At 55.9% G+C, this 26456-nt stretch overlaps 3 protein-coding genes across 14 annotated transcripts in view; 2 read left to right on the top strand and 1 right to left on the bottom strand.

Moving 5' to 3' along the window:
• The first annotated feature begins 867 nt into the window (after positions 1-867).
• Positions 868-22066, top strand: U2AF2 (U2 small nuclear RNA auxiliary factor 2). 2 transcript variants are annotated; one of them, XM_055237694.2, is made up of 12 exons: positions 868-1898; positions 6016-6151; positions 6983-7027; positions 7322-7425; positions 7844-7995; positions 9276-9392; positions 10650-10788; positions 15236-15315; positions 15399-15521; positions 15812-15898; positions 16168-16416; positions 21290-22066. In XM_055237694.2, the coding sequence occupies exons 1-12, from the start codon at positions 1850-1852 to the stop codon at positions 21422-21424; spliced, it is 1416 nt and encodes a 471-aa protein (XP_055093669.1). In that variant the 5' UTR covers positions 868-1849; the 3' UTR covers positions 21425-22066. The 2 variants fall into 2 exon arrangements, with proteins under 2 accessions (XP_055093669.1, XP_055093668.1); XM_055237693.2 differs by having other exon boundaries at positions 1688-1898; positions 15812-15910.
• Positions 22059-25904, bottom strand: LOC134732234 (basic salivary proline-rich protein 4-like). Its single transcript, XM_063615384.1, has 2 exons — positions 25843-25904; positions 22059-22788 (listed from the first exon to the last, which is right to left on the bottom strand). The coding sequence occupies exons 1-2, from the start codon at positions 25896-25898 to the stop codon at positions 22059-22061; spliced, it is 786 nt and encodes a 261-aa protein (XP_063471454.1). The 5' UTR covers positions 25899-25904.
• The window catches only part of EPN1 (epsin 1), a 21542-nt gene continuing 17656 nt past the window's right edge, over positions 22571-26456 (top strand). For 3 of the 11 annotated variants that reach the window (XM_055237686.2, XM_063615327.1, XM_055237685.2), the window contains exons 1-2: positions 22649-22788; positions 25843-26192. In XM_055237686.2, coding sequence (XP_055093661.1) covers positions 25965-26192 — 228 coding nt within the window. In that variant the 5' untranslated portion in view covers positions 22649-22788; positions 25843-25964. Of the gene's footprint in view, positions 22789-22842; positions 24915-24962; positions 25435-25818; positions 26193-26456 lie in introns of those variants that run through there. The other 8 variants (XM_063615329.1, XM_063615328.1, XM_063615326.1 and 5 more) reach the window with 7 other exon arrangements.

The following is a 26456-nucleotide window of genomic DNA, read 5'->3' as shown; positions in this document are numbered from 1 at the left end:
GGTGGGCGGTCAGGCGGGAAGCCGGGTAGGACAGGGTGTAATTAGCCCCCCGGAGGCAGAGATGGAGAGTGAAGCAGCCGTGCCCCAGAAAACTCGGAGGCAGAGCTCAGGAAAAGACGCGCGGACACAGCCGGGCGCGGTGGCTCACGCCTGTAATCCCAGCACTTTGGGAGGCCGAGGCGGGCGGATCACGAGGTCAGGAGATCGAGACCATCCTGGCTAACACGGTGAAACCCTGTCTCTACTAAAAATACAAAAAATTAGCCAGGTGTGGTGGCAGACGCCTGTAGTCCCAGCTACTTGGGAGGCTGAGGCAGGAGAATCGCTTGAACCCGGCAGGCAGAGGTTCCAGTGAGCCAAGATCGCGCCACTGCACTCCAGCCTGGGCGACAGAGACTCCGTCTCAAAAAAAAAAAAAGTTAAAAGAAGCGTGGACACTACCCGCTGGGCTACCCAGACCAGAGCGCGGCGCGAGAGGCGTGAGTCGATGACCTCTAGCGGGGGAGGCCACCTAGCGGCCAGGCCAAGTCTGGAGGACACTTCCGTCGGGCCGCCAGGGGGCAGTAACGCCAGATGATCTGTCTCCCAGAAGTAATGCGAGATGATCCGTCTGCTGCGCCTGCGCGGCGGGAGGAGCCGGAGCGCGTTGATGTGGTTGCCAAGACAACCAAGAGGGTGGCCGGATTTAACGGTTGAGGATTAAGCACTTTCACTCTAGTGAGGGAAAATTTCGCGCACGCGCAGTGGGGACTAAAACCCGGTCCCCGCAACCCCCTTCACCGGAGCGCAGTGGGAGAGCACGCCACAGAACGACTTTTACGCAGGCGCAGAAGCCTGTTTCCCCTCACCCGCCGCTTCCACCCTGCGCAGGCGCAAAAAGCCGCGCTGGCAACCTCCGCAGCGGTCGCGCGCACCCTTCACCCCTCTTGCTGCTTTTGTCTCGCGCAACCTTCTCAGGCCCTCCGCGAGGCCGGTCCTTTTTATCTTTCACTTTCCCCACCCGGAGAGCCAGGTGCCGAGAAGCGGGACGTCGTCCCCTTCTCTGCATCCCTTCCCCTCATCCACCTCGCCTCTGTCCTCCCTCCCTTTTCCGTTCCCGAAGCCGGAAGGAGGCGAGATACCCACGGAAAAAGCCGAAGCTGTCCCCGGAGAGTGAGGCCTTCACGAAGCGGTGGCGGAAGGAGCCGAAGTTCTCTGATCGGAGGAGTGAGCGAGTGGCATCTCCGGAAAGAGCCGAAACTTGGACTCGAGCTTAATCCCAGGAGGGGCCCGAGGGCGAGCTCCGGAAATCTCCGGAAAGAGCCGAAGGCCGGGACGGTTAGGATTGTCGGAAGTGGCCGATTGCTTGGATAGGGCCGGCGGAAAAGATCGGAGCAAGTCCGTGGAAGAAGCCAAAGACTGGGACGGATTTAATTGTTGGAAGAACCCGAACTCGCAGAGGGGGCTGGGCGCAGTGGCACACGAGAACACAGGGAAACCTCCGAACGTTGAGGAGATAATCTCGGAAAAGTTACGGAAACCTGGGAAGTCGGCGGAACCCTAGGTTCGGGTGTTTTCGGAAGCAGCCGAAGCTGCCGCCTGCCTCTCCTTCGTCCAGTGTCCGGAAATAGCCGAGGCGCTTCGGAGCCAGGCTCGGGGGGAGGGACAAGCTCGCGGGCGGGCGGGCGGGCGAGGGGGCGGAGCCCGGGCGGGGTGGGGAGGGCTGCCGGAGGCTTGATTAGGTAGGAGGTGGCGAAGCGCCGGCGGCGGCCGGAAGTACCCGAAGCCAGCGGCGGAAGTAGCCGAAGCGGCCGGAGCGGGCGGCAAGGCGAGGCGAGAGCTGCACAGGGCCCTACGCGGCCGCCTCAGCATGTCGGACTTCGACGAGTTCGAGCGGCAGCTCAACGAGAATAAACAAGGTGAGGGCGCCGGGGTCGCGGGGCGGAGGTGTGGGCGGCTCCTCGCGTCGCTCTTTGCCCCCCGCCATTTTCTCCCTTGCTTCCCCCCACCTCTCACGGCCGCGCGGCGCCCCCCCAACCCCGGTTCCGTGGCGCGCGCCTCGTTCACGTGACGTCCCCAGCGTTCCGCCGCGCGCTAAGCGAGGGGAAGGGGGCGGCGGGGCGCGGGCCCGTGACGCATGCGCACGGCGGCTGTCCTGGCGCCCCACGTGGTCCCGGCGGAGGTGGCGCGGGGGACGCGGCGCGAGCGCGCCAGATGCCTCGACGTGAACTTTGGTTTTTAAAATCTTTTTGTTTTCTCTGAAAAGGAGATTATGTTAGGCCCCGTAATCCCTTTTCTCCCGCTGCCTTGGCACTTCCGCTTCCGGTCGGGCCTACGGCCGCGTCTCCACGCCCCCTTTGTTTCCAAAATGGCGGTTGTGAGGACTTGGGGCGGGGGGGTCCCTTTCCCTCCTTCACGTGGACGAGGACAGAGCCGTTTCGGCCGACGCTTGGAGGCCACGGGCCCCTCTCGTACCCCTTTTCCTTTTTGCTGATTTGCTGTGACCTCTCCCGCCAGGTGGTTTCTGCCCCGTCTGTTGGTAGTGGGGCGCCTTATATTAACGTGTTCGGCGCATGTTCCCTAAAAGCATCTGCATTCTTTGAGTGTCCGCACGCACACATCCTACGTATGCGGGGCTTTTGGCGGTCCCGAGAATCGCGATATGGAGTGTTTGAGACAAACCTCAAATCACGTACAATCCCAAACTCAGGGCACCTGGTAATACTCAGTCTCAGATTTCAATATAGAGATAAGGAAACAGGTTCTGAGGGAGGAAGAGGAATCTGGCTCACTGCGCTAAACTCTTCACTTACGGGGAAGGTGGGAGGCAGGTTCCCTTCAGGGTATCGAAAATTGTGATGGGTTAGAACAAAAAGCGTGGGGCCCTGATCTTAGGGATTCCAAGAATATTAGAAGTGGGAGAGTTTTTAGACGCTTTAAAAATTCTCCGTGTTTCAGTTTGAGAGAAGAAATACAGGACTAGGGAAGATTGGAGACTTGTTTCTTTTCAGGCTTTAGCTGCCCATGTTCCTAGCTCGTTCGGAGGACGAAATGACGGTTGAGGAATTTTCCTTCGAACGCAGGCTAGAGTTGGGTAGGGGCTGTATTAGGAAACAGTGCCCTGGGGAAGAAATAACGTTTACTGAGGTCTGATTCTGTTCTAGTTGATGGACTGCTCAAGAGCGTAGGCTTTGGAGTTGAGCACATCAGGAGTTTAGATACCTGCTTTGTTGTTTAGTAACCACTTTTAATACGTTTATATCTTTTTTCCATTTGTAGACTGATTATTATTTTCTTGTCACTGGGTTTTGAGAAGCTTAATAAGGATGATAGTAACGATAGAAGTAGTTAAACTCTGAGCGCTTACCGTGTGCCAGGCTCTTCGCTAAACTCTTAGCATGTTTTACTAAGTGGAACATGTTTTACTAAGTGGAACTCTTAGCATGTTTTACTAAGTGTAACATGTTTTACTAAGTGGAACTCTTAGCATGTTTTACTAAGTGTAACAGCCCTGTGAGGCCAAAATGGTTTCCGCCTCTACTGGGGAGGAAACTGAGGGCTCAGAAAAGTTAAAAACTTTCTCAGGGCTCAGTTAGTCAGAGGCAGAGCTGAGATTAAATGGGGTAACATGTAGAGTGTGTGGCATGTGGCTTGGCGTACACTAGGTGTGCAGTAAGTGATATTTGCGATTGTAAAATTCCATGCTTAGGAGGGTCTTCCGCTCACAGAGATTGTGTCAGTTGGGAAAGGGCAGGAAAAGGTGCTTTCCAAATGTCATTCTGCCACACAATGGATGGAGTAGATGTGACCCTCGTTTAAAGAGAAAACCAAGTCTTAAAGGCTAAGTTGCTTTTGCATGGTTTTTGTTGTTGGTGAGCAGAAAAGCAGGTACTGATTCTGAGCTCTGGCTGGCTACAAGGCCAAGTTCCACTGCTGGACCAAGTGGAGCTGATTGGGCGGTTCTTCGGGGCTCTCAGATGGTGCTTCACCGGTTGTCCCGGGGTTTCCCCTTTGGTGCTGGTAGGGCAGTCCCTGAGACCTGGCACGGCTCCTGGGTTGGCGGAGCTGCTCCCGTAAGATGACCACAATACAGTGTTTTGAGCAAACGAAGCTCTGTTTTTACCTGTCCAGCATCAGTGTGTGGGAGAGGGTTCTTGCCATAGGGGAAGCTCTGCCCGCATGTCACTGCCTGCAGTCTTTGTCTCTGCGGAGGACGTGCCAGCTTCTGTACTTGTCGCCTTCTGCTTCAGTCCTTTCCTCTGCTACCTGTGTCTACAGCGAATTTCCTTGTCTACGTCCCAGGCACCCAGCGGGCGTCATTGCTTTCTCTGCGTGGGTTCCTGTCTGCTTGCTTGCCTGTTTCAGAGCCTTAGAAGCAGGAAGGGCTCTTGGGGCTCACAGCCTGTCCATCTTACGAGCGTGGAGCTGTGCCCAGTGCCGTGCCTGTGTGCTTACCCCGCTGCTCTACACTGCTGGCCTGTCCTGCTGATTGTTCCTCCCAATTTCAGTTTTTGATTTTGGGGTTTTTGGCCTTCAAGAGGACAATTATATTGTCATTAATGGTTCTAGCCAGACCTGAGTGTTCTGCCTGATCCACATTCAAGAGTATGGCCTCGTGCTTAACTCACTGATGTTAGAGTGTTTAAATTCAGGTGTCACCATTTGCTAGCTGTTTGGCCTTGGGCAGTTGTGATCTCTCTGTACCTTAGTTTCCTTACCCATTATGTCAGCCCCCAGCAGTGTTTTTCCGAAGCAGTAGTGAGGATTTAAGAACAAACAAAACTATTTAGTACAGATTCCGATTGTAGGAAGCATCTCAATATTTGTTACTGTTTTTTTTCCTTCCGGGTGCATATTTTTCTGAGTGTTGGTGGTTTTGGAATTGTGATGCTTTTCCAAACATTCATATTGCATCACAGAAACGTAAGACAAAACACGGTGGCTGAGGCTAAAGTTTAACGTCCTCCCTCAGTGCCTTTTCCTGCTCTTGTCCCCAGGGATGATCACTCCAGGAGATGCGTGTTAACATACACGAGCACCTTAACGTGTGCATTTTTTTTGTGTGTGTGCTTCATTGTCTTTGAATTAAGGAAATGGCGTGGCGGTGCTCATGAACACCCCCCAATGCTCATGGTGTATCCTCCATCTTGAAGGGCCGGTCTCCCTTCTTCAGAGGTTGAAGGGTCTGGTGAGAGCAGAGGTTTCTGTGGTTTTGCCAGCGAGGCTGTGTTCCTAGTGGCTACCTCAGGCAAATAGAGGGTTGAGGGAGCCGGCTGGAGGCTGGCAGAGATAACACGCCCCTGCTCACTCCCTTACTCTACAGCCTCTCCAGTACTTGGCTTTGAAGGGAGTGAGGCCGAGAGATTCAAGTGGTTTGGGATTCCAGTCTGGATGGGGCAAGCTCCTCCCCTGACCTGCTGAAGGAGAGGAGGGCCTCTTTCCCCTTCAGTCTGCAGATTCTCCGAGGCCCTTCCCTTCCCCTGGGAAGGGTGCTTGCTTCTGCATTATTCACCAGCTTGGGAAGGGATGGGTTGAGTTTCCCTGCTTCCTGGGTATATCAGATCCTGCCTGGCACCTGACCCCTAGGCCTGATGGTGGGGCTGTGGGTGCCAGCTAGTTGCAGAGGTCTTTCCTGAGGGGTCGCTGGGTCCCTTCAGGAAAACATCATTGGGTCTCTTGATTCCCCAGCCTCTAGCCCTGCCCCTCTCAGGGACGACCCTGGGGTCAGGCCCCTCAGCCCTCGAGGGGGACCAGGAGCCAGCCTCCTCTGTCTTCTCTGGCTCCCCAGCTCCTCCTGAGCATCCTCAGGTATCTTACACCCCGGGGGCATTTCCAGGCCCCGTCCCCCTGGTCCCCTCATGGTCCCTGGACTCGCTTGTGGACCCAGGAGGCCTGTTAATTCCCTTCCTCCATTGAATCCCTTCCCTTTGGGGGTGGCCTCCCTGGGGCTTGGGACATAGCCACCAGCGCGCAGGGTGGGCTGGGCCCGCATCCTTACTCCGCTCATCCCATGCCCCTCCTCTCACCCTTGCCCAGAGCGGGACAAGGAGAACCGGCATAGGAAGCGCAGCCACAGCCGCTCTCGAAGCCGGGACCGCAAACGCCGGAGCCGGAGCCGCGACCGGCGCAACCGGGACCAGCGGAGCGCCTCCCGGGACAGGCGACGACGAAGGTACTAGGGCTCAGGGAGCCCCTGGGCCAGCCTGGGGGTTGGGGGGGGCGGTATTGGCTGGCCTGTGGGTGGCCTGTGCGTGTCTGTGTCTGGGCCCGGGCCCTGTGTGGCTCGTTCGTTCTTTGTGTGGATCTGGGGGAGGGATCTACTGCTTGGTCCGTCTTGGATTCCGATTTTCTCCCCCGTTTCTGGGGTTTCTTTCATTTTCTCTCTTGGTGGTTGCCGGTGGGTTGCTGGGGCAATAGGCTCTTTATCTGGAGCCTGGGAATTGATTCTGTGTTTTGCTTCACAAGGGGCTGTTCTCTCTCTCTGACTCTGAGGGCCTGTTCCTTCTTTTCGACTCTCTGTGGCTCTCTGTGGGACTGTCTTCGAGGGGGTTGGTCTCTGCCTCCAGTTTCTTTCTTCCCTGCTTCCCAGGAGAAGGGAGCTCTTGGGACCAAGGCAGTATCCACAGCCTGGGCTTACTTTTTGGCCCAGGGGTGTCGGTTTCCACCGCCTCTTCCCTTCTAGGCTCCCGTCTCTGTTCTCTGCCCCCTTAGGTGAGGAAGGGCAGGATAGGCGGAAGTCCTCCTGCCTCCTCCCAGCTCAGTTTCTCCAGCTAGAGACCGGTCCTTCCTGGCCCCTGGCCCCTTTCTCCTTTCCTCACTTCCTCTTTCCTGGGGGTGGGAGTGTTTGGGGGGAAATGGCAGGGCCGAGGGGGGCCTGCTTGCTGCTTGTTCATCTCGGCCCTGCTCCCACCCTGGGGCTCAGTGCCCTTGGGGGGGTGTGGCATATGGGGAAGACGAGGGTCCCCAGTCACCCCTCCCCATACCTTTCCCTCCCACCCCCCAGCAAACCTTTGACCAGAGGCGCTAAAGAGGAGCACGGTGGACTGATGTGAGCTTCTCTTCCTGCCCCTTCCTCCCTGATGTCCACTCCCTTCACCTTCCTCACGCCCGTGCACCCTGTCCCGACCATTTCCAGCCCTGGCCCAAGCACTGGGAAGAGTCCATTTACCTTGAAACCAGCACCCCTCTCCCAGGCCCTGCCCCAGACCCTCTCCTTCCCTGGAGAGAATGGAGCTTACATGGTTGGGGGGAGGGTGAAAGGGTGCCTGGGAGGGGGCTCGAAGGCCCACTGTTGGTCAGACTGAGGTTGCCCTGCCCCGCTCTCCCCTCCCACCTCCCCCAGTCGTTCCCCCCGCCATGAGAAGAAGAAGAAGGTCCGTAAATACTGGGACGTGCCACCACCAGGCTTCGAGCACATCACCCCAATGCAGTATAAGGCCATGCAAGGTAGGCCCCTGGCCGGGCTGCTCCCAGAGCGGGAGGGTGCAGGGGTTGGGATTCTCCGTCAGTCATTCCCCTGCGTGTGTGCCTGGAGGGGGTCAAGGACACAGGTGGAGGGTTGCACACCCCTGGGGGTTCTGGTCTCTGCTCCTTTGAAGCCTCCCTAGAGGAGGAGATGACCAGAGACACCCGTGGTTGACAGGGGAATGAGGCCTCCATCTGGACGCCATTAGGAAGTGAGGCTTCTTAGGAGCAGAAGTTACTGGCTGGGGGCCCCGAGGGTGGAAAGAGGGTTCTGGAAGGTGTTAAGGCCGAGAGCCTGTAGGAGCTTTCTGCTGAGGAGGGGAACTCCCAGTGTGTATGTGTGTGGGGTCACTGAGCATTCCCCTGATGTGGTTTTATCCTGCTTTTACCCCCTTTGAAGCTGCGGGTCAGATTCCAGCCACTGCTCTTCTCCCCACCATGACCCCTGACGGTCTGGCTGTGACTCCAACGCCGGTGCCCGTGGTCGGGAGCCAGATGACCAGACAAGCCCGGCGCCTCTACGTGGGCAACATCCCCTTTGGCATCACTGAGGTACTGCCCTCCCCTGCCCCTACCCTCTCCCTTGTGCCCCTACCCCGTTCCTCCCCTTCCCTCCATTCCCTTTCCCCAACCTGCACGGGTCAGACTCTGCTCCTGCAAGACCCCCCGGCCCCCTCCCAGACGGACCGATGGAGTTGAGCCAGCCAGGGGCCGGGCTGGGGGTGGCCCTCCCTCCCTCCTCTTCCCCTCTCCCGTCTCCCCTCCTCCCAACCTCCTCCAGCAACCCAGGGATCAAGCACACACATAATGTACCCACGTGTTGTACCTACGTGTCGGAGAGAGACAGAGAGGGAGACTTGGACACACACACACACACACAGACGCACGCTGCCCCTCAGTTTTTTTCTGACACGCCTCTCGTTCTCTGCCGCCTGTCCCCCATCCTCTCCCCCACGTCCCTCCCATGGTCGCTGTTCTTTTATTTTTGATCGCCCCTGACCTCCCCCTTCCCCACCACTCCTTTTCCCTCTCCCCTCTCCCCAACCCCTTCCTGTGGCACCCCCTGAGAATCCCGAGATCAAAGAGTTGTTTCCATTTCTCTTTAAAGTGAAATATTGTGGGGCTGAGATCCCTCGTAGCAACAAAAAGTTTGCTACCATCGTCGAAGGCAAGTAAGGTCCATTCTGACTTTCTCAACCTGCACTTTGCTACATTTGATAAACCAGCCCCCGGACTCCAGGGCCAGATTCCTCCACATCACTCTTTTCTCCTCCCCTCCCGTCCCTGCCCCTCCTCCCTACACTCCTCCTCTCCTGCCCTTGCACTCTTGACCTCCTCCTCCTCGCTCATCTCTGTCCTGCTCTCCCTTTCTGCCCTTTGCTCGTCTCTGCCCCTGCCTGCCACTTCCTTTCTACTTTCCTGCCACTTTCCTGTCTGTCTCCACTGGGTGTCCCTTCCTGTGTGCTCTGTCTCTTCATCTCCTCTGTTTCATGTTTTTCGTCATTTTGTGTTGTCATCATTCCCTCTGCCTTTTCTTGAACAATCTTCTCCTTTCCCCTGATTTTTTGGGGCCCCTGTGGCTGTCCCCCAACACCTGTCCGTCGCCTGCCCTTGGCCGTCTCTCGCTACTGCTTCCTCCCCATTTTCTCTCTTGCTTCTGTTCCTACTATTGACTTCTACACCCCCACCCATATTCCACTGTTCCTTCCCCCCCCTCCCCTCATCCCTCTCCCCTTACCCCGAAACCCCTCTGTGTCTCCCTCTCTCACCCTTCCCCTCCTCTCTCCACCTCCCTTCCCCCGCCCCCCCCTTGTCTCCTATTCCCTCTGCAGGAGGCCATGATGGATTTCTTCAACGCCCAGATGCGCCTGGGGGGGCTGACCCAGGCCCCTGGCAACCCAGTGTTGGCTGTGCAGATTAACCAGGACAAGAATTTTGCCTTTTTGGAGGTGAGCTGGGGGAGTGAGTGAGGTCAAGGAAACGAGTGTGATGCGAGGGCCCAGTCCTCAGGCCGATGTGTGGAGCTGCCCTGCTCTGTTTCCACTAGACCCTCTGCAGCCCCTTCTCCACCTGGTCGCTGAAGTGAGCCCTGTGGTGGCATTACAGATCTGATCCTACTTTCTGCCTTCCCTTGGCTTTCTGTCTGGACCTCTTTGGCCTTTTCCAGACCATTCCGGCCCAGTCCTCTCTGCACTCTGGCCACACTGACCTTCCCAGAACCTGCCATGCTCCTGCCTGCTTGGCTAGAGTTCTTTACCCCAGCTAACTGATGTTCCTAACTAGTCTTCTGTTACCCCAGCTAACTGATGTTCCTAACTAGTCTTCTGTTACCCCAGCTAACTGATGTTCCTAACTAGTCTTCTGTTACCCCAGCTAACTGATGTTCCTAACTAGTCTTCTGTTACCCCAGCTAACTGATGTTCCTAACTAGTCTTCTGTTACCCCAGCTAACTGATGTTCCTAACTAGTCTTCTGTTACCCCAGCTAACTGGTGTTCCTAACTAGTCTTCTGTTACCCCAGCTAACTGGTGTTCCTAATTAGTCTTCTGTTACCCCAGCTAACTGGTGTTCCTAACTAGTCTTCTGTTACCCCAGCTAACTGGTGTTCCTAACTAGTCTTCTGTGTCTGTGTTTCTCAACTGTTGGGAAAGGGCCTTGGTTTTTGATTTTCGACTCTTGGTGGACTGATAACTCTCGTGAAGTACTGTGAAGGTGTGGGCAGTGTTAGCTTGCTGCAGAGGTTTCTGAGCACTCCCTCTCACTGTCCCTCTCCCTCGGCCCCTCTCCCTCAGCCCCTCTCGCTCTGTGCTTGCCTCACTGTAGTCCACTTTGAGTTGCACTGCTCTGGATATGGGCTGAAATGTCCCCTCACCAGAAAGACTCCAGTACTGTCATCTCCCCATGCAACTAAACTTTCCCGTAACATCCCTTTTCAGCACTTTGTCCCTCTTCCGCGTCATCACAGCCTGCAATTGTGTGTTTGCCTCTGTGTTTGTGTTGGGTGCCTGGTGTTTTTAATGGTCGAGTGTGAGCTCCTGGCAGCAGGGACATGCGTGTCTGTTGTCCTCCCAGTGCCCAACCTGGGGCCTGGCGTGTTGTATTTGTTCACGTGAGTGAAAGGAAAGAGAAAATCTCAATCCTGGAACGCTAGGGGCTGTACTAGTCCCCGACCCCCATCCCTCACCACTCCTTTCTCTTTCATTCAGTTCCGCTCGGTGGACGAGACTACCCAGGCCATGGCCTTCGATGGCATCATCTTCCAGGGCCAGTCACTAAAGATCCGCAGGCCTCATGACTACCAGCCGCTTCCTGGCATGTCAGAGAACCCCTCTGTCTATGTGCCTGGTGAGTAGAGGATCCATTAAGGTCCCCCTTCTCCCCCAATCCTGTTCCCATGGCCCGTCCTTCCCTTCAGCCCAGCTGGGGTGGCTTAGGAAGTCGTGTAAGTACTGTGGAACATAGGTGCCTTTTCCCTGCTTCCCCTAAGTCTCTGTGAGTGGCGTGCTCTCCTGCTGGTAGAGAAGGTGCCTCGGGCCGGGAGAGTGAGCTGTCACCTGCTTGAGCACACACAGCTTGTACGTGGCAGAGCCAGGATCAGACCAAAGGTGCTGGGGAAGGTGAGGGGGCTTGTGGCCTGGACCTCGTGCCTGCTCTGCAGCTGTGCGACCTTGGAGGGCTCAGTCCGCGCCCGTCGGGGCTGCTGTGCGTCGACAGTTGGCAGCAAAGCTCCTGCTGTGGGGTCCGGCACCTGGGTATTCACTTGTTTTTTGTCTCCTAGTGTTTGCCTTGAATCTTGTGTTCTGGGCCATTCCCCATAGCTGTGTTTAACATCCTCTCTAATTGGTAGGTAACATAGCAGACCAGGGGTTGGCGACCATCTCACTGCGTGTGAAAGCAGCCAGACGGTGTCTGCGTGCATGGGCCTGGCTGTGTGCCGGCACACCTCAACACGCGTGGCTGCTGAGGTTGGGCTTTCCTGTGCTTCTCACAGGCCACAGAATGGTCTCCCTTTAGAAAGCTTGCAGGATGTACAAAACCAGGTGATGGGCCCTGTCAGCCCACAGGCTATAGTTTGCTGACCCTTGTAGTTGATGAATGGGATTTGAGGGAGGGCTTGTCTGATGCCTATCAGGGTGCGGCTGTGTCTCAGGTCTGGGACATGGAGGAGGTGGGGTTCTGCTGGCGGGTACTCACTGTTCAAGGAGCCCTTTAGGAACCAAGTAAGCTCTTCAGGGCAGGCGATGTGGAGCCCCAGACGGAGGCACCTGTGTCAGGCAGGTCTTGGGCTGGGTCCCTCACTGGCCTCCAGTGCTTTTCTTTTTGTTGTTGTTTGAGACAGTCTCGCTCTGTCGCCCAGGCTGGAGTGCAGCAGCACGATCTCGGCTCACTGCATCCTCCACCTCCAGGGTTCAAGCAATTCTCCTGCCTCAGCCTCCCGAGTAGCTGGGATTACAGGCACCTGCCACCATGCCCGGCTAATTTTTCTATTTTTAGTAGAGGCGGGGTTTCACCATGTTGGTCAGGTTGGTCTCCAACGCCTGACCTCAAGTGATCCACTCACCTCAGCCTCCCAAAGTATTGGGATTACAGGCATGAGCCACTGCGCTCAGCCCAGTGCTTTTCCACCCTGAGTTTTGGTAGATTCAGCTAACCTTTTGGAGCCTGTGGTGTAGTGTATGTTGACATGCTCCCAGTCGACATGGACTTTTTATGTATGGGTGCATTTCCCCGATCAAGCTACCGAATATCTTCCCCCACGTCTCTTCCCGGTGAATCCACTGCGTTTTCATTCATTTTAAATCCTGTGAGTGGCCCGCCACTTGCTGGTGCTTACTGTGTGTGTCAGGCACCATCCTAAGTGCACTCCATGGATGGCAGCCCTACGATAGTTACGACTGAGAGGCCAACTCTGGCCCACTGCCTGTTTTTTGTTTTTTTGTTGTTTTTTTTTGAGATGGAGTCTTGCTGTGTTGCCCAGGCTGGAGTGCAGTGGCGTGATCTCGGTTCACTGCAACCTCCGCCTCCCAGGTTCAAGCAATTCTCCTGCCTCAGCCTCCCGAGTAGCTGGGACTACAGGCATGTGCCATCACGCCTGCTAATTTTTTGTGTTTTTAGTAGAGATGGGGTTTCACCATGTTGGCCAGGCTGGTCTCGAACTCCTGACTTTGTGACCTGCCTCGGCCTCCCAAAGTGCTGAGATTATAGGTGTGAGCCACCGCTCCCAGCTACTGCCTGTTTTTGTAAGTAAAGATTGATTGCGGCACAGCTGGCCTCGCTGTGCAGTGCCTCCTTCCTGGGTAGGGACGTGTGGTGGGCCTTGGGGAATAGGAATGGTGGGTTATGGATCTAAGGTTGCTTCTCTTACCAGGCTGAGGAGCTTGACTCTTCTGAAGGTGACGGGGTGCTCTGGCAGGGGCTGAGCTGAGGGCGACCCAGTGACAGTGGCTGCTGAGCTCCTCTCAGGCGCCCCTTGCACTGAGATGGCCTGGTCACCATGGGATGGGATGTTCCTCCATCTTACAGATGAGGAAAGAGCTTCAGGACAGTGGGGGTCCCTGCTGGGTCTTCCCCATGCCGCTTCTGCTCCAGGCGTGATGCTTTATAGATGCAGCCGCTGCAGAGGTGTGGGGCCCTGTTCCCCACCTGACTCTTGGAACAGCCCTGCCAAGTAGGGCTTGTCCTCCTCAGTGACGAGTGGAGGAACTCGAGACTCCGAGAAGATTCCTTTGAAGTTGTTGTCATGTAACAGTGGCTGACCCCACTGACAGTGCTCACAGTGTGTGTCTGGGCTGGGCGGGCCCTGTTGTGGGCATTGAGTCTGGCAGATACCCGGGCCACGGGGACTGCCGTGCCTGTTCTCACATCCTCTATCGAATCAGCACTTGGCCTGAGCTGTTCTCACACACGTGGCTCGCATGACGGGCACCAGTGTTCTTCCCATTCCACAGATGAAGACACTGAGGCCCTTGGAGCTTCATATGGTACAAACATGACTTGAACCCAAGGAGCCATGAACCCAGGGAGCCCAACTCGTGTACCCTTGGCTCTGTGTTGCTCAAGTCAGACGTGCAGAGCCAGGGCTCGTGGCCGAGCTTCCAGTGTGACCCATTCTTCCTTGGACCCAGGCAGAGCCTGCAGCCTGCCATGCTGCCTGTGGAGAGTCACAGCCGAGTGTGTGCTCTGGAGGCTGCCTTTTTCCTGCCTGTGTGTCTGCGCTCTATGCCTCAGTTTTTGCCTTCTGTATTGTATGTACAGCATTGCAGTAGGAGATTGAAAGTCTTACAGGATGCCTGGCCCGTGGGGTGAGTGCTTGGTGTGTGTTCCTGCTCCCGGGCTGCTGCTACTTGTCCCTGTAGCATAGGAGCCGGGTCTCCTGGGGTCTGCGTGGCCCCAGTCTGGTGGTTGGAGCCGGCTGGGCTAGTGCTTCCAGTTCTGTGGGGGCAGCGTCATCATGGGCTGGAGAGGCTTGAGTGAGTAGGTGGGAGAGGGTGCGTGGGGGTGCCTCCCCTCCTCCCATGGGCATAGCGGCCCAACTTCTGAGGCTCTTTCCCATTTCGTGTCTTACCTGTTCCTTCCCAGCATCGGGATGGAGGTGGGACGGGGCCACTCACACTCGGTGTGGAGGCTGCAGAGGAAGGGGAGGCCATATGGCCTAGGCTTTGAACTTGGGAGTCAGGTTGGCTGGTCTGATATCTGACAGGACGGCGTCAAGATACATTGGCAGAGCCTGTGGGGTCTCAGGTTGAATCATCCCACCAGCAGGCACTTGTCTGTGAGTCCAGAGTTCAGTGGATAGGGCAGGATCGAGGGCGAGTAAATTCAGCTAAGCCCCCACTCTGGTATGTCAGCCCTCGAAGACACTGGATCCTGCATCCCACAGTCAGCCCGCAGTTCCCAGTGAGATCAGAGCAGCTAATGCTGCGGACGCTGTTCTGAGACTTCCCGAGCAGCCACAGCTCCTTGCCGTCTCATGCCACCCCTGTGAGGGCAGTTGCGCCCCTGCAGTGGCACCTGCTGTTCTGACGGTGTGAAGGGAAGGGACTGAGCTTTTTTTTTTTTTTTTCTTTGAGACAGAGTCTTGCTCTGTTGCCCAGGCTGGAGTGCAGTGGAGTGATCTCGGCTCACTGCATCCTCCACCTCCTGGGTTCACAACCCCTCCACCTCCTGGGTTCACGCCATTCTCCTGCCTCAGCTTCCCAAGTAGCTGGGACTACAGGTGCACACTACCACAGCCTGCTAATTTTTGTATTTTTAGAGAGATGGGGTTTCACCATGTTGGCCAGGATGGTCTTATCTCTTGACCTTGTGATCCACCCGCCTTGGCCTCCCAAAGTGCTGAGACTACAGGCGTGAGCCCCCGCACCTGGCCAGGACTGAGCTTTAATGGGAGCCTTGCCTGGGTGGCTGTCAGAGAAGGAGTGGAGTGTGTTGCGACTCAGCAGTAGGTCCCGAGCCCAGGTGACCTGCCAGCATTCCACAGCAGCAGGTGGCAGATGTGGGTGTGAACTTTGTGCCCTTGGAGCATTCTGGAGGATGTTCTAGTTTGAGGTTCCCCTGAGGCTGGGCAGATTTGGGAGACACGGTGCGTTCTCCCCGGGGAGTCTCTGTGTGCCACTGCCCAGGACCCTCCCTCGTCAGATAAGGCTGGGGTGGGGTGGGTACGTGGCGACCCCTCCCTTGTCAGATCAGGCAGGAAGTGTTCTCTGGCGATTGAGGAGCTCACCGTGGACTGTCCAGGTTTTAGGAGATAACCTGGTACTGGAATTGAAGTCCTTCTCTCCTCTGCCCGTAGGGGTTGTGTCCACTGTGGTTCCCGACTCTGCCCACAAGCTGTTCATCGGGGGCTTACCCAACTACCTGAACGATGACCAGGTAACCTCTGTGCTTCCCTCCAGCCCCGTCCCCCCACCCCGCCCCACCTCATCCCAGCCCTGATGGACTCTCGGCTGCTGCAGGTCAAAGAGCTGCTGACGTCCTTTGGGCCCCTCAAAGCCTTCAACCTGGTCAAGGACAGTGCCACGGGGCTCTCCAAGGGCTACGCCTTCTGTGAGTACGTGGACATCAACGTCACGGATCAGGTGAGTCCCCGGTCCCTGGCCACTGCCGCGTCTGTCCTTCCCTGCCCTGCGCTGTTGCCAAGCCGTGGTCTCCCCTCCACGGGACGGGGCGGGAGGCGGCCAACCTGAGGCAGTGCCCTGCGTGTGTGGGCTCGTCCCTGTCCCATGGTGTTGGCTTTTTCCAGGCTCTTAATCCCCTTTGCCTTCCCCTCTTCCCCCACCAATGCCCCGGCTTGGGGGTAGGTGTTGGGCTCCTGGTCCCTGACCCCACCTCTCCCCGCACCCCCCCACCCCTCATCCTCCAAACGCAGGCCATTGCGGGGCTGAACGGCATGCAGCTGGGGGATAAGAAGCTGCTGGTGCAGAGGGCGAGTGTGGGAGCCAAGAATGCCACGCTGGTGAGCCCCCCGGCACGTCATCTTCCATTGGCTCGAGGGACCCTGGGGGTGGGAGGGGCTGGCTAGGGACAAGTGTTCCTGATCTTTCTCCCAGCTTTCATGGGAAGGCATTTGGGGGGCATTCAGTGCAGTGTTGGGGAGTCGGGCTTTAGGTGTTCAAGTGGCGAGATGGCCTTTCCCCTGGGTGGGCATCTGAGGGGCCTAGGCTTGAGCAGAGGGAGACTGGGTCTGGGCCCCCTGTGACGCCCCCGCCTCCCCTGGCCCCACAGAGCACCATCAATCAGACGCCTGTGACCCTGCAAGTGCCGGGCTTGATGAGCTCCCAGGTGCAGATGGGCGGCCACCCGACCGAGGTCCTCTGCCTCATGAACATGGTGCTGCCTGAGGAGCTGCTGGACGACGAGGAGTATGAGGAGATCGTGGAGGACGTGCGGGACGAGTGCAGCAAGTACGGGCTTGTCAAGTCCATCGAGATCCCCCGGCCCGTGGATGGCGTCGAGGTGCCCGGCTGCGGAAAGGTCAGGAGGCCTCGGGCTCAGTGCCTTCTCACCCTCTCCCCCTTCCTCTTCTCCCCGCCCCCTCTTTCTTCCTCTCTCCCTCTCTTCCCCGTCTCTTTCCCTCTCCTATCCTCAGTCTCCCTCTCCCTTCGCTGCGCATGAATGTAGGTGTGTGCCATCACTGAGTACCACCCTCAGGCCTGGCCATGGGAGATGTTGGTGACCCAGAGGGGTGTGTGGCCCTGTGGGGGCCCAAGACCTGCAGGCGAGACAGTAGTTGGGGAATGCAGCTCTGTATTGCTTTAGAACTTGGCCCTGCTCCCCTTTCTTATATGGCTTTGCTTGTGCAAATGGTTTTGCCTGGTCTGTGGAGTGGGGAAGAGTGCCGGGAACAGTCCCGAGACACCTGCTGGTGTCTCCTGTGTGCCAGGCACCCTGCTGAAGCTGTGTCTGTGTTCACCCTGAGCCCTCCCAGTAGCTCCTGAGCCCCATCGTGGGAGGAGACAGGCACAGTGGTTGTGGCTCACACTGGCAGGTTTCAGGTTCTCGGAGTCTGATTTCAGAGCCTGCTAAGTCCTGTCACCTCCAGCGCCGTGACAGGTGTAATCACCTCACCTTGTCTGCCTCATGAGACGGTGTTGGTGAGGGCGTGTGACCTGCTCTTTGATCCCCTTGCTGGGTGTATGTATGGAATTCCCATCGTACCAGGCTCTGATCTAGATGCTGAGGGTTCAGTCGTGAATAGAGGTCCCTCCTGTCCGGTGCAGCAGAAGTCCTGGGGGTGCAGCTGTTAAGAGGACCTGCATGCCGTGTTGAGTCGGGGCAGGGGCAGCATTCCTGGGTGTGCTGTTCATTCAGGGTGGTCAAGGTCAAGAGGTGGCAGTGAGCAGGTGAGTGAGCGAGGTGGTGGGGCCGGGGCTGAGTGGCAGGCCTTGGAGGGCTGCATGGGTCTTAGAACGACTGGTTTTTTTTTTTTTTTTTTTTTTTTTTTTTGAGACGGAGTCTCGCTCTTTCACCCAGGCTGGAGTGCAGTGGCGCGATCTCGGCTCACTGCAGGCTCCGCCCCCCGGGGTTCACGCCATTCTCCTGCCTCAGCCTCCCTTGTAGCTGGGACTACAGGCGCCTGCCACCTCGCCCGGCCAATTTTTTGTATTTTTAGTAGAGACGGGGTTTCACCGTGTTAGCCAGGATGGTCTCGATCTCCTGACCTCGTGATCCGCCCGCCTCGGCCTCCCAAAGTGCTGGGATTACAGGCGTGAGCCACCGCGCCCGGCCAAGAACGACTGGTTATTTTGAGTCAGATGGGAGGGAAGCAATATTGAGAGGCCTCCAGTATGGTCACGCCTGGCAAATGGAAATGGCCCCACATAGTGAGGTTGGGAGTAGGTGCGGAGGCACAGCAGGTACTTCCTAGGGCCCTGCCTTCCCTGCTGAGCCCTGCAGGGCAGGATGTGGATCAGCAGGAGGGCAGAGAGGGTGCTGTGGACAGGAGGGCTTGCTGGGAGCTGGCAGGGTTGGTGTTGCCAAAGCGATGCCACAGCCAGGTTTGTCAGGACCGAGGCTGGCTCTGCAGGGCCAGATTGGGCATGGGGGCCTTCTTACGTCGTGGAAGCAGCTCGGCTTTCCCCTGGAGTGGTGGGCTTTTCAAGGAGAAAACAGGGCTGTGGTGGTGGCATTTTTGAGGTGATTGTGGCTGCAGTTGGGAAAATGAGGTCTCCCGCGATAATCTGGTGAAAGATGGTGATCTGATTTAAAGTAGTAGCAGGGGATGGAGAGAAGTTGATGGATTTGAGGGAGACTTGTGCCTGGGAAGTGTCCAGACTTTGGTGATTGGTGTGGGTTTGTGGGGAGGGGAGGAGAAGGCCTATGAGCTGCTCAGTGGCAGGCTCTGATGGTGGGGATGGCAGGTGAGGTGCAGGAGTGATGAGCAGGTTGTGGGGGGTGAACAGGGGGTGGGAGGCGGCTAGCTGGCTTTGCGGTTTCTGAGACACCCAGTAGAGATGTCAAGGAAAAATTAGCCGGACAGGTCTGTGTTCCTAGCATGAGGGCTGATGGACACTCAGGTGTGGAGGCCCCGCTTGGGACGTCGGAGTGGTTTGTCCAGGGAGAGCAGGGTTGGGGAGGGCGGCTGGAGAGGTGGAAGGAGCATCTTAGAGAAGGGGCATGGGGAAGGCCAGCGGCATTTCCTCTCACTGCAGCTCCTGCCCACTGCCCTCCAGAGTCCCCATCCCTTGAGCCGGTATGTCACGGCTGCTCAGGGCTGCCCTCTGGTGCTGGGATGGAGCTTGGTTCAAGCAGGGGCTGAGGAAACATTTGTGGGAAGAAGGAATGGAGAGACCCTGGCCTTTGGGATCAGCTGACCTGTTTTGCATATTAAATTTATTGCATCCGCCCGGCGAGGTGGCTCATGCCTGTAATCCCAGCACTTTGGGAGGCCGAGACGGGTAGATCATGAGGTCAGGAGTTGGAGACCAGCCTGGCCAATGTGGTGAAACCCCGTCTCTACTAAAAAATAGGAAGATTAGCCGGGCATGGTGGCGGTGCGTGCTTGTAATCCCAGCTACTCAGGAGGCTGAGGCAGGAGAATTACTTGAACCCGGGAGGTGGAGGTTGCAGTGAGCCAAGATTGTGCCACTGCACTCCAGTCTGGGTGACAGAGCAAGACACGGTCTCAGAAAAAAAAAAAAGGCATCGTATTCCTGTTTTATTCTTAAATTTTTTGTTGCATATCTTTTCAAATATGCAACATAGTAGAGACTATGATAGTGATACGTTTTTATCATAGTATATGTGCTAATATTTTGGTGTTCCTTCATTTGGCTTGAAGTTACTAATATTTCGTCATTCTTAATTTTCCTATTCAGCTTATTTCTCCCCCCTCCTCTTTTTTCTTTGCTGGATTATTTTAAAGCATATCAGATTTATTTCACTTGAGATCCTTAAGTATATTTCTGTTATTTCTCAACTAACATTTTGGGTCAGATAACTTCTCTGTGGGGGCCTTTGCTGTGCGTTGTACGATATTGAGATGTATTTGCAGCCTCCACCCACCAGATGCAGGAGCACTACTCCCCACTGAGACACCCAAAAGCATCTCCAAAGATTGCTCAGTGTTCCCTGGGGACAACACCCCTCCTCCAGTTGACAACCACTGCTCTAACCAGATAACCTTAAAAAAGTTTTTTTTTTTTTTTTTTTTTTTTAACAAAACCACAATAGCATGATTAGATTAGCAAAAAAATTTTTTTTTTTTTTTTGATTTTTTTTTTTTTTTTTGAGACAGAGTCTCGCTGTGGCCCAGGCTGGAGTGCAGTGGCGCGATCTTGGCTCACTGCAGGCTCCGCCCCCCGGGGTTCACGCCATTCTCCTGCCTCAACCTCCTGAGTAGCTGGGACTACAGGCGTCCGCCACCTCGCCCGGCGAATTTTGTGTATTTTTTAGTAGAGACGGGGTTTCACTGTGTTAGCCAGGATGGTCTTGGTCTCCTGACCTCATGATCTGCCCGCCTCGGCCTCCCAAAGTGCTGGGATTACAGGCGTGAGCCACCGCGCCTGGCCGCAAAATTCTTTAGTGCCTATTCCATGTTCAAATTTTTCTGTTTCAAGAATTTTTTTTTTTTTTTTGAGACGGAGTCTCGGCCTGCTGCCAGGCTGCAGTGCAGTGGTGCAATCTCAGCTCACTGCAAGCTCCGCCTCCCGGGTTCATGCCATTCTCCTGCCTCAGCCTCCCAAGTAGCTGGGACTGCAGGCGCCTGCCACCACGCCTGGCTTTTTTTTTTTTTGTCCTTTTAGTAGAGACGGGGTTTCACCGTGTTAGCCAGGATGGTCTGGATCTCCTGACTTTGTGATCCGCCCGTCTTGGCCTCCCAAAGTACTGGGATTACAGGCATGAGCCACCATGCCCGGCCAATAATTTTTTTTTTTGAGATGGAGCCTCACTGTTGCCTAGGCTGGAGTGCAGTGGCACAATCTCGGCTCACTGCATCCTCCACCTCCCGAGTTAAAGAAGAGTAGCTGGGACAGGCACCTGCCATCATGTCTGGCTAATTTTTGTATTTTTGGTAGAGATGGGGTTTCTGCCATGTTGGCCAGACTGGTCTTGAACTCCTGACCTCAGGTGATCCACCTGCCTCAGCCTCCCAAAGTATTGGGATTATAGGCATGAGCCACTATGCCCAGTCGAGAATATTTTTTATAGTTTGTTTCAGTAAGGATCCATATCAGGTCCCTACCTTGAATTTGGTTACAGAGTTTCTGTAATTTATCCCTTGTACCTCACTCCCTCTTTTTTTTTTTTTTTTTTTTGCAAGCTCTTTTATTTGTAGAAGAAATAAGTTCATCTGCTGTATAGGATTTTCAGTGTTCGTGTAGGCTCATTGTATCCTTCCCTCCCTCCATTTTCCTGTAAATTGGTTTAAGCAAGGTTAGAAGCTCGAATGGATCACGGTTCAAGTTTTTAAATTTTATTCACCTGGGTTTGAATCCTAATTTCTGAGCTTCCCTTAGTTCATTTATTGTTGGGAGAACATGGCTGTTGGGGTGGTTCTGGGAGCGCCCACCATGGTGGCTCGTGTGGAGTAGACAGCACGAGGGACCCCTCCCCCGCGGTGAGCTCGTCTAGGCCTCCCGCCTGCTTTCTGTGGCTCTGCTGACTCTGGCATGTCTCTATTCTTTCTCCCTGTCCATGCCTATGGTGTGTTTATGCTCTTGTTTTTGGATCCTGGAGGATGTTTGGGTGAACTCCACCAAACCTGCACTAAGGGTCCCTTTCTGACGCCTGTGGTGAAGCCCCCTCCTCCCTGTCCCTTCCTGCCTTCAGTTCTGGGGTTGGGTGGATGCTGACTGGCTGCTGGGCGTGAGCCTTGTTCACAAACTTGCCTCTCCTTTCCCCGCAGATCTTTGTGGAGTTCACCTCTGTGTTTGACTGCCAGAAAGCCATGCAGGGCCTGACGGGCCGCAAGTTCGCCAACAGAGTGGTTGTCACAAAATACTGTGACCCCGACTCTTACCACCGCCGGGACTTCTGGTAGAGGCGGCTGGGGGAGGGTGGGGGCAGGGCTGGCTGGGGGCTTCTCCCCACTCTCGCCCCCCCCCTTATCCCCCTCTGAAGACGATGGGCAGAGGAGTGACAGCCGCAGACACACGACAGCCGGCAGCAACTGGAATGGCAGCAATTAAGGGTGGGGGGCGGGGGTTGGGGGGTTAGGGCAGGGAGGGGACTGGGGAAGTGCGCACACAGCCCACACAGACAACACGCACCCACACAGACACAGAGGGAAGGGGTTGGGATGGGGACAGGGTGCACAGCAGGGCGGGGTAGGACCCCAGCCCCTCCCAAAACAGCCTCTCCTTCTCCCTTAGACCGCCTTTCTTCTCCTCTTCCCCACGGTAGGAACATAGCGTGTTTATATTTTATGGCCAAACTATTTTGAATTTTGTTGTCCGGCCCTCAGTGCCCTGCCCTCTCCCTTACCAGGACCACAACTCTGTTCCTTCGGCCTCTGGTCCTCTCTGGTCCCCTCCTGGGTTTCTTACGTAGTTGATTTTTCCTCTTTAGTCTCCCCCGACCTGCGCCCAGCCCCGTGGCCCCTGCCCCTCTCCTACTCTCTGTGGCAGTTTCATATTTGCTAAGACGAATTTGCTCATTAAACATTTTGTTGTATTTTACTTTATGGAGCGGCTGTGTGTCCAGTATGTTCGACCCTCTTCCTCGGTTCTGGGCTCGGGTGGGGGCTCCCTTGGCAAACTGCGGGCCCGTGGCTGGGACGCCCCTGCTGCCGGCGCCGGCATCCTCGGGGCCTTCCCTGCTTGCGCGGTGCGCTCCTCGGGGTCGGCACAGGCATGGCCCGGGGGGACGTGAGGTTCCCGAGTACTCTCCCACCCCGCCGACAGGAGGGAGGGTGGCCGAGCGGGCCGGGGCGGGCGCGGCGTGGGTGCGCCAGGAGCTCCGCGGTTGCCGCCAAGCGAGCTAGAGCTGACCCTCGGCGTCCCGTGAGCACCCCGCGGATCCCCCGCAACTACAGCGGGCGGAAGTGACGTAGAGGCGCCTAGCAACGGGGGCCAGCGCGCCGGAAGTGATGCCTTCCAGGTTGGCTTAGCTGCGGAAGCGACTCCCGCCAGGGCGGGGTGCGGCATGGGAGGGCGGGGAGCGCGGCAATTTCCGCTTCCGGTCCGTCGCCTCCTTCGGTTGCTTCCCGTCTCCTCGGCGGCTCCCCTCCCCCGCCCGGCTCTCCGCGCCCCTTCTGGGCGGCGGGGCGGCGGAGCCGTCGGCGTGCGGTCCTCCTTGCGTTCGTGCGTGCGCCCGTGGTCTGGCGCACGCCCCGCGACACCGAGGCCGAGCGGGGCAGGGGGCTGACCGCCATGACCCCCCAGAGCCCGGCGTGAGGGGGCCGAGGTGAGCGCGGGGCGGAGCGCGGGGGACGCTGGCCCGCCTGCTCCGGGCGTTCGGGCCTGGGCCGCGGCGCGCGCGGGCTCGCGCCTGGCCAGTTGCGGGTGTCTCTGGCGGCCTTTGTGTCTCTGCTCCTGTGTCGGCCTTGACTGTCCCCGTGTCGGTTGTCTGTGCCTGTCTGTCTCTCTCTCGTGTCTGTGTGTCTGTCAGCGTCTGTTTCCTGTGGGCCTGTTTCAGTGAGCTTAGGAAAGGGTTTGGAGATAGGAGTGTGTTTGTGTGTCTGTCCCGGATCTCTTTCTCCTCTGTCATGTCTGTGTCTGTCAGGATTTTGTTCGTGTCTCGCTGAGTTTCCGAGTCTTCTTTTCCCTAGGTGTCTCTAGCCCTTCCCTGTGGGCTTTTCTGCCGATGGTGCAAATCTTACCCCCGCCCCGTCTTCGCATCTGAGTTTTGCCCCCATACCTATCACCTCCAATCCTGAAGTTTCTTTCCAGGAGTCTGTTACTTGGTCTAGAATCTGCCCCTTTTCCCCAGTTTTCTGAGTCTCTGGTGTGGTGGTGAAGAGCCCCAGCCTTGGATTCAGAGGCCCGGCTGCCTGCTAAGCTGTGTAATATTTGCTAGGTAATATTCTCTATCTCAAAACCTCAGCTTCCTAGTCGTAGGAAATCCGTAGTTCATAGGCATTCGTAGTTCCTACATCATAGGGTCCTTGTGCATGGAAGTTGAGGTGATGCTTGTAAAGCGCCTGAAGGTATCTGACACATAGCAAGTGTGTAATTACTGGCAGCTCTGGTTTTTACTGTTAAAATGCTTAGAAATTTTTACACAGTAAGTGTTAGATATCGGTCGGTTATTGGAGTACTCCTTGGAGAACTTTGCCATATCCTTTGTATTCCTTTTAGTCTAAGAATTCTCTTTGAACCAATTTAATTTGAAATACAGTCTCATTCTAAGCAGTATCTGAGAAATCTTAGCTTTGATGTGCTAGTTGGGTATTTTTTTCTAATGCACGCCAAATAAGTACAGAGTATTAAGATAGTGCATTTTCTGCCGTCACCCTTTTGGAACTGTTCTCTGTTTTTTCTCTGATAATAATAGCAGCCAGTGTTATTGAGCGCCTGCTATCTGTGGGGCACAGAGCCAAGCACTGTGTGTACCCATCTTATTTAATCAACAGGCCTGCCAGGTAGGAATTCTTTCATTTCAGAGTTGAGCAAACTGTGTCTCAAGGAGGTGTGCGCTCCAGGTAGCTGATGTGGCCAGGATTTGAACCCACATTTTATATTCTTTGCCATTAGATTCCATTTTTCTTGTCTCTTATTTCTCAGCGCCAGGTCTCTTTTTGTTTCTGGGCCTCTGTCTTTCCTCCTTGGCCTCCTGCCTCCCTGTCTTCCCATGTTCTTGTATCTGCTGCTGCTTGTATCTTTCTTACTGTGTCTCTGCCTAGCTCCCTCTGCCCGGGTTTTTATGTGTCTCTTTCTGTCTCTATTTCTTGTCAGTCCCCTTCTCTGTATTTGTTATATCATCTCTTCATCTTAATGTGTCAGGCCGGGGCTGTTTTGGGACTCTGGAGAGTTACTTTTTAACTAGCTACATCTGTCTTCAGGTGCCTGGCTCTCTGGCCTGAGTTCGAAGCAGAGGCCAGCCTCTCTCAGTCATCCCTATCTCTCCTGCGCTTATGTCATGGTGGGGCTTTGAAAATCTCCCTCTGTGGCTTGTTGGAGCCGCATAGATGGGTGATCAGAGCTGGCTCTGGAACCAGGTTACTGCAGGAGTGAGTTGTGTGTCCCTGGACAAGGGGCTGAACCTCTGTGTCTCAGTTTCCACCCTGTGAGGTGGCTGTGAATCATGGGGTTCTTTTAAGGATTAACAGTTAATACATGTAAAGTGCTTAACACAGTGCCTGGCATGGGATAAGAGCAGTGCGAGTGTCTGCTGGTGTCATCATCATTTACTTGACTCTCCTGTTTCTCATCACCAGTCTTGGGATGGGTTAATTTAGGTTAATTTAAAAGTATGAGTTTTGGAGTTCAGGTGGGCCTTGGGTTGAGTCTGCCCTGCCATTCCTGGTGTGTGACCTTGGTTGAATTATTTAACTTCCAGGACCCCAGGCTCTGCATGCAGTGTTGAAAAAGGTAGCGTCCCTCTTGTGCTGAGCCAGCACCTGGCACTCAGCTGGGACCCAGGCAGTGGGGCTGTTAGGTCCCTTGTCTCTCCTGAGCCTTGGGCTTCCCCTGTCCTTGGGACGTCTGGTCTTCTGGCTTCCCCAGTTCTTCCTGCCGCCCTGGGTTGGCTCCCTGCTCCTGCCCCTGTCTTTAATCCCTTCTTCAGCCTTCTTTTCCATGTGCCCTTGTTTCTGCTGTGGATTCCTGCCCCCTCTGCCCTTGTTCCAGAGGTCTCTCCTGCCCTCCCTCTCCACTTCCTCCTTGTGTGGTTTACTGAATGGTTTTTCTGGGCCAGCTTCTTTGCTGGGAAAAGACACGTCCAGACAGACATGTTCTCTGCCCCCATGGGGCATGTGGGTTGACCTTAGCTACAGAATCAGACAAAAGAATATAAAATCATGAAGGAGACTGAGTTTACTGATGAGGCTCCAGGGATAGGTGACTGTGATGTTTGGGTGTGCACCTGGGAAGTGTAAGCAGAGCCCTTGGGGTGAGTGGATATCCCTGGGTGAGGAAGAAGGAAGAGCTCCTGGGCAGGACGGAGGGCCTCCTGATGCGCCGCCTGTGTTTACAGGGCGTCAGTTCCCTAGATGACCGCATGGAGCCCCATTTGACAGAAGAGAAAGCTGAGGTGCAAAAGATCGCAGCCCGCCCAGGGTGGCCTGGCCAGGAAGTGCTGAGCCAGGGTGTGGGGCTGCGATCTGCCACTGCATACACTCTGCCTCACTGAGCAGGGGCCCCAGCAGGAAGGGGGCAGCCTGTTTGAGGAACCGAAACATGGATGGGGTTACTTTGAGACCTAGAGGTTAACAAGGGACAGAGCCTTCTGGGCCACAGTTAGGAGCTCATCTTTGACCCTGAGGGCTCTGGGCAGCCCATGTCCCATTTATGTTTCCAGAGGTCCTGTTCCCCTCTCAGATGCGGTGACCTGCCAGCACCTGCCGCAGCCTTCATCCGGGAGTCGCCCCATCTCTCCACGCATCAGGGGCCTTGTGCCCCTTGCTGCTGCAGCCGGGCACCATGTCGACCTCGTCCTTGAGGCGCCAGATGAAGAACATCGTCCACAACTACTCAGAGGCGGAGATCAAGGTTCGAGAGGCCACGAGCAATGACCCCTGGGGCCCATCCAGCTCCCTCATGTCAGAGATTGCCGACCTCACCTACAACGTTGTTGCCTTCTCGGAGATCATGAGCATGATCTGGAAGCGGCTCAACGACCATGGCAAGAACTGGCGGCACGTCTATAAGGTCAGCATCCTGCTCTCCTCCCCGGGCAGGTGCAGGGGCTCAGGCGGGAGGACGGGAGCCCATGTCGTGCACCCTGCCTGGGACGGCATCCCAGTTCTCAAGAGGAACTGGAGAAGAGTAAAATCTCTCTTTTTGTTTAATGAAGGCAACGAATATAAGGCTAAGAAGTTTGGAGCCTTGTGGTTAAAATCTGTTTTTGAGTGAGTGGTGCGTTCGTAAGATTCATGTGCTCAGGAGGCCTGAGAGGGCCCATGGTGCCCATCT

Source organism: Symphalangus syndactylus, chromosome 13 (genome assembly GCF_028878055.3).
Source record: "Symphalangus syndactylus isolate Jambi chromosome 13, NHGRI_mSymSyn1-v2.1_pri, whole genome shotgun sequence".
NCBI lineage: Eukaryota > Metazoa > Chordata > Mammalia > Primates > Hylobatidae > Symphalangus > Symphalangus syndactylus.
The sequence above is the reverse complement of the archived record's forward strand: the minus strand, read 5'-3'. Positions and strand labels throughout refer to the sequence as shown.

Coding starts and splice junctions, on each gene's coding strand:
- LOC134732234 (XM_063615384.1), bottom strand. CDS start 25,898: ATGAAGGCTGCGGCAGGTGCTGGCAGGTCACCGCATCTGAGAGGGGAA. Junction 22,789..25,842: donor CTGAGAGGGGAACAGGACCT/CTGGAAACATAA, acceptor CCCCGCGCTCAC/CTCGGCCCCCTCACGCCGGG.
- U2AF2 (XM_055237693.2), top strand. CDS start 1,850: ATGTCGGACTTCGACGAGTTCGAGCGGCAGCTCAACGAGAATAAACAA. Junction 9,393..10,649: donor AGAATTTTGCCTTTTTGGAG/GTGAGCTGGGGG, acceptor TCTTTCATTCAG/TTCCGCTCGGTGGACGAGAC. Junction 16,417..21,289: donor AGGTGCCCGGCTGCGGAAAG/GTCAGGAGGCCT, acceptor CTTTCCCCGCAG/ATCTTTGTGGAGTTCACCTC.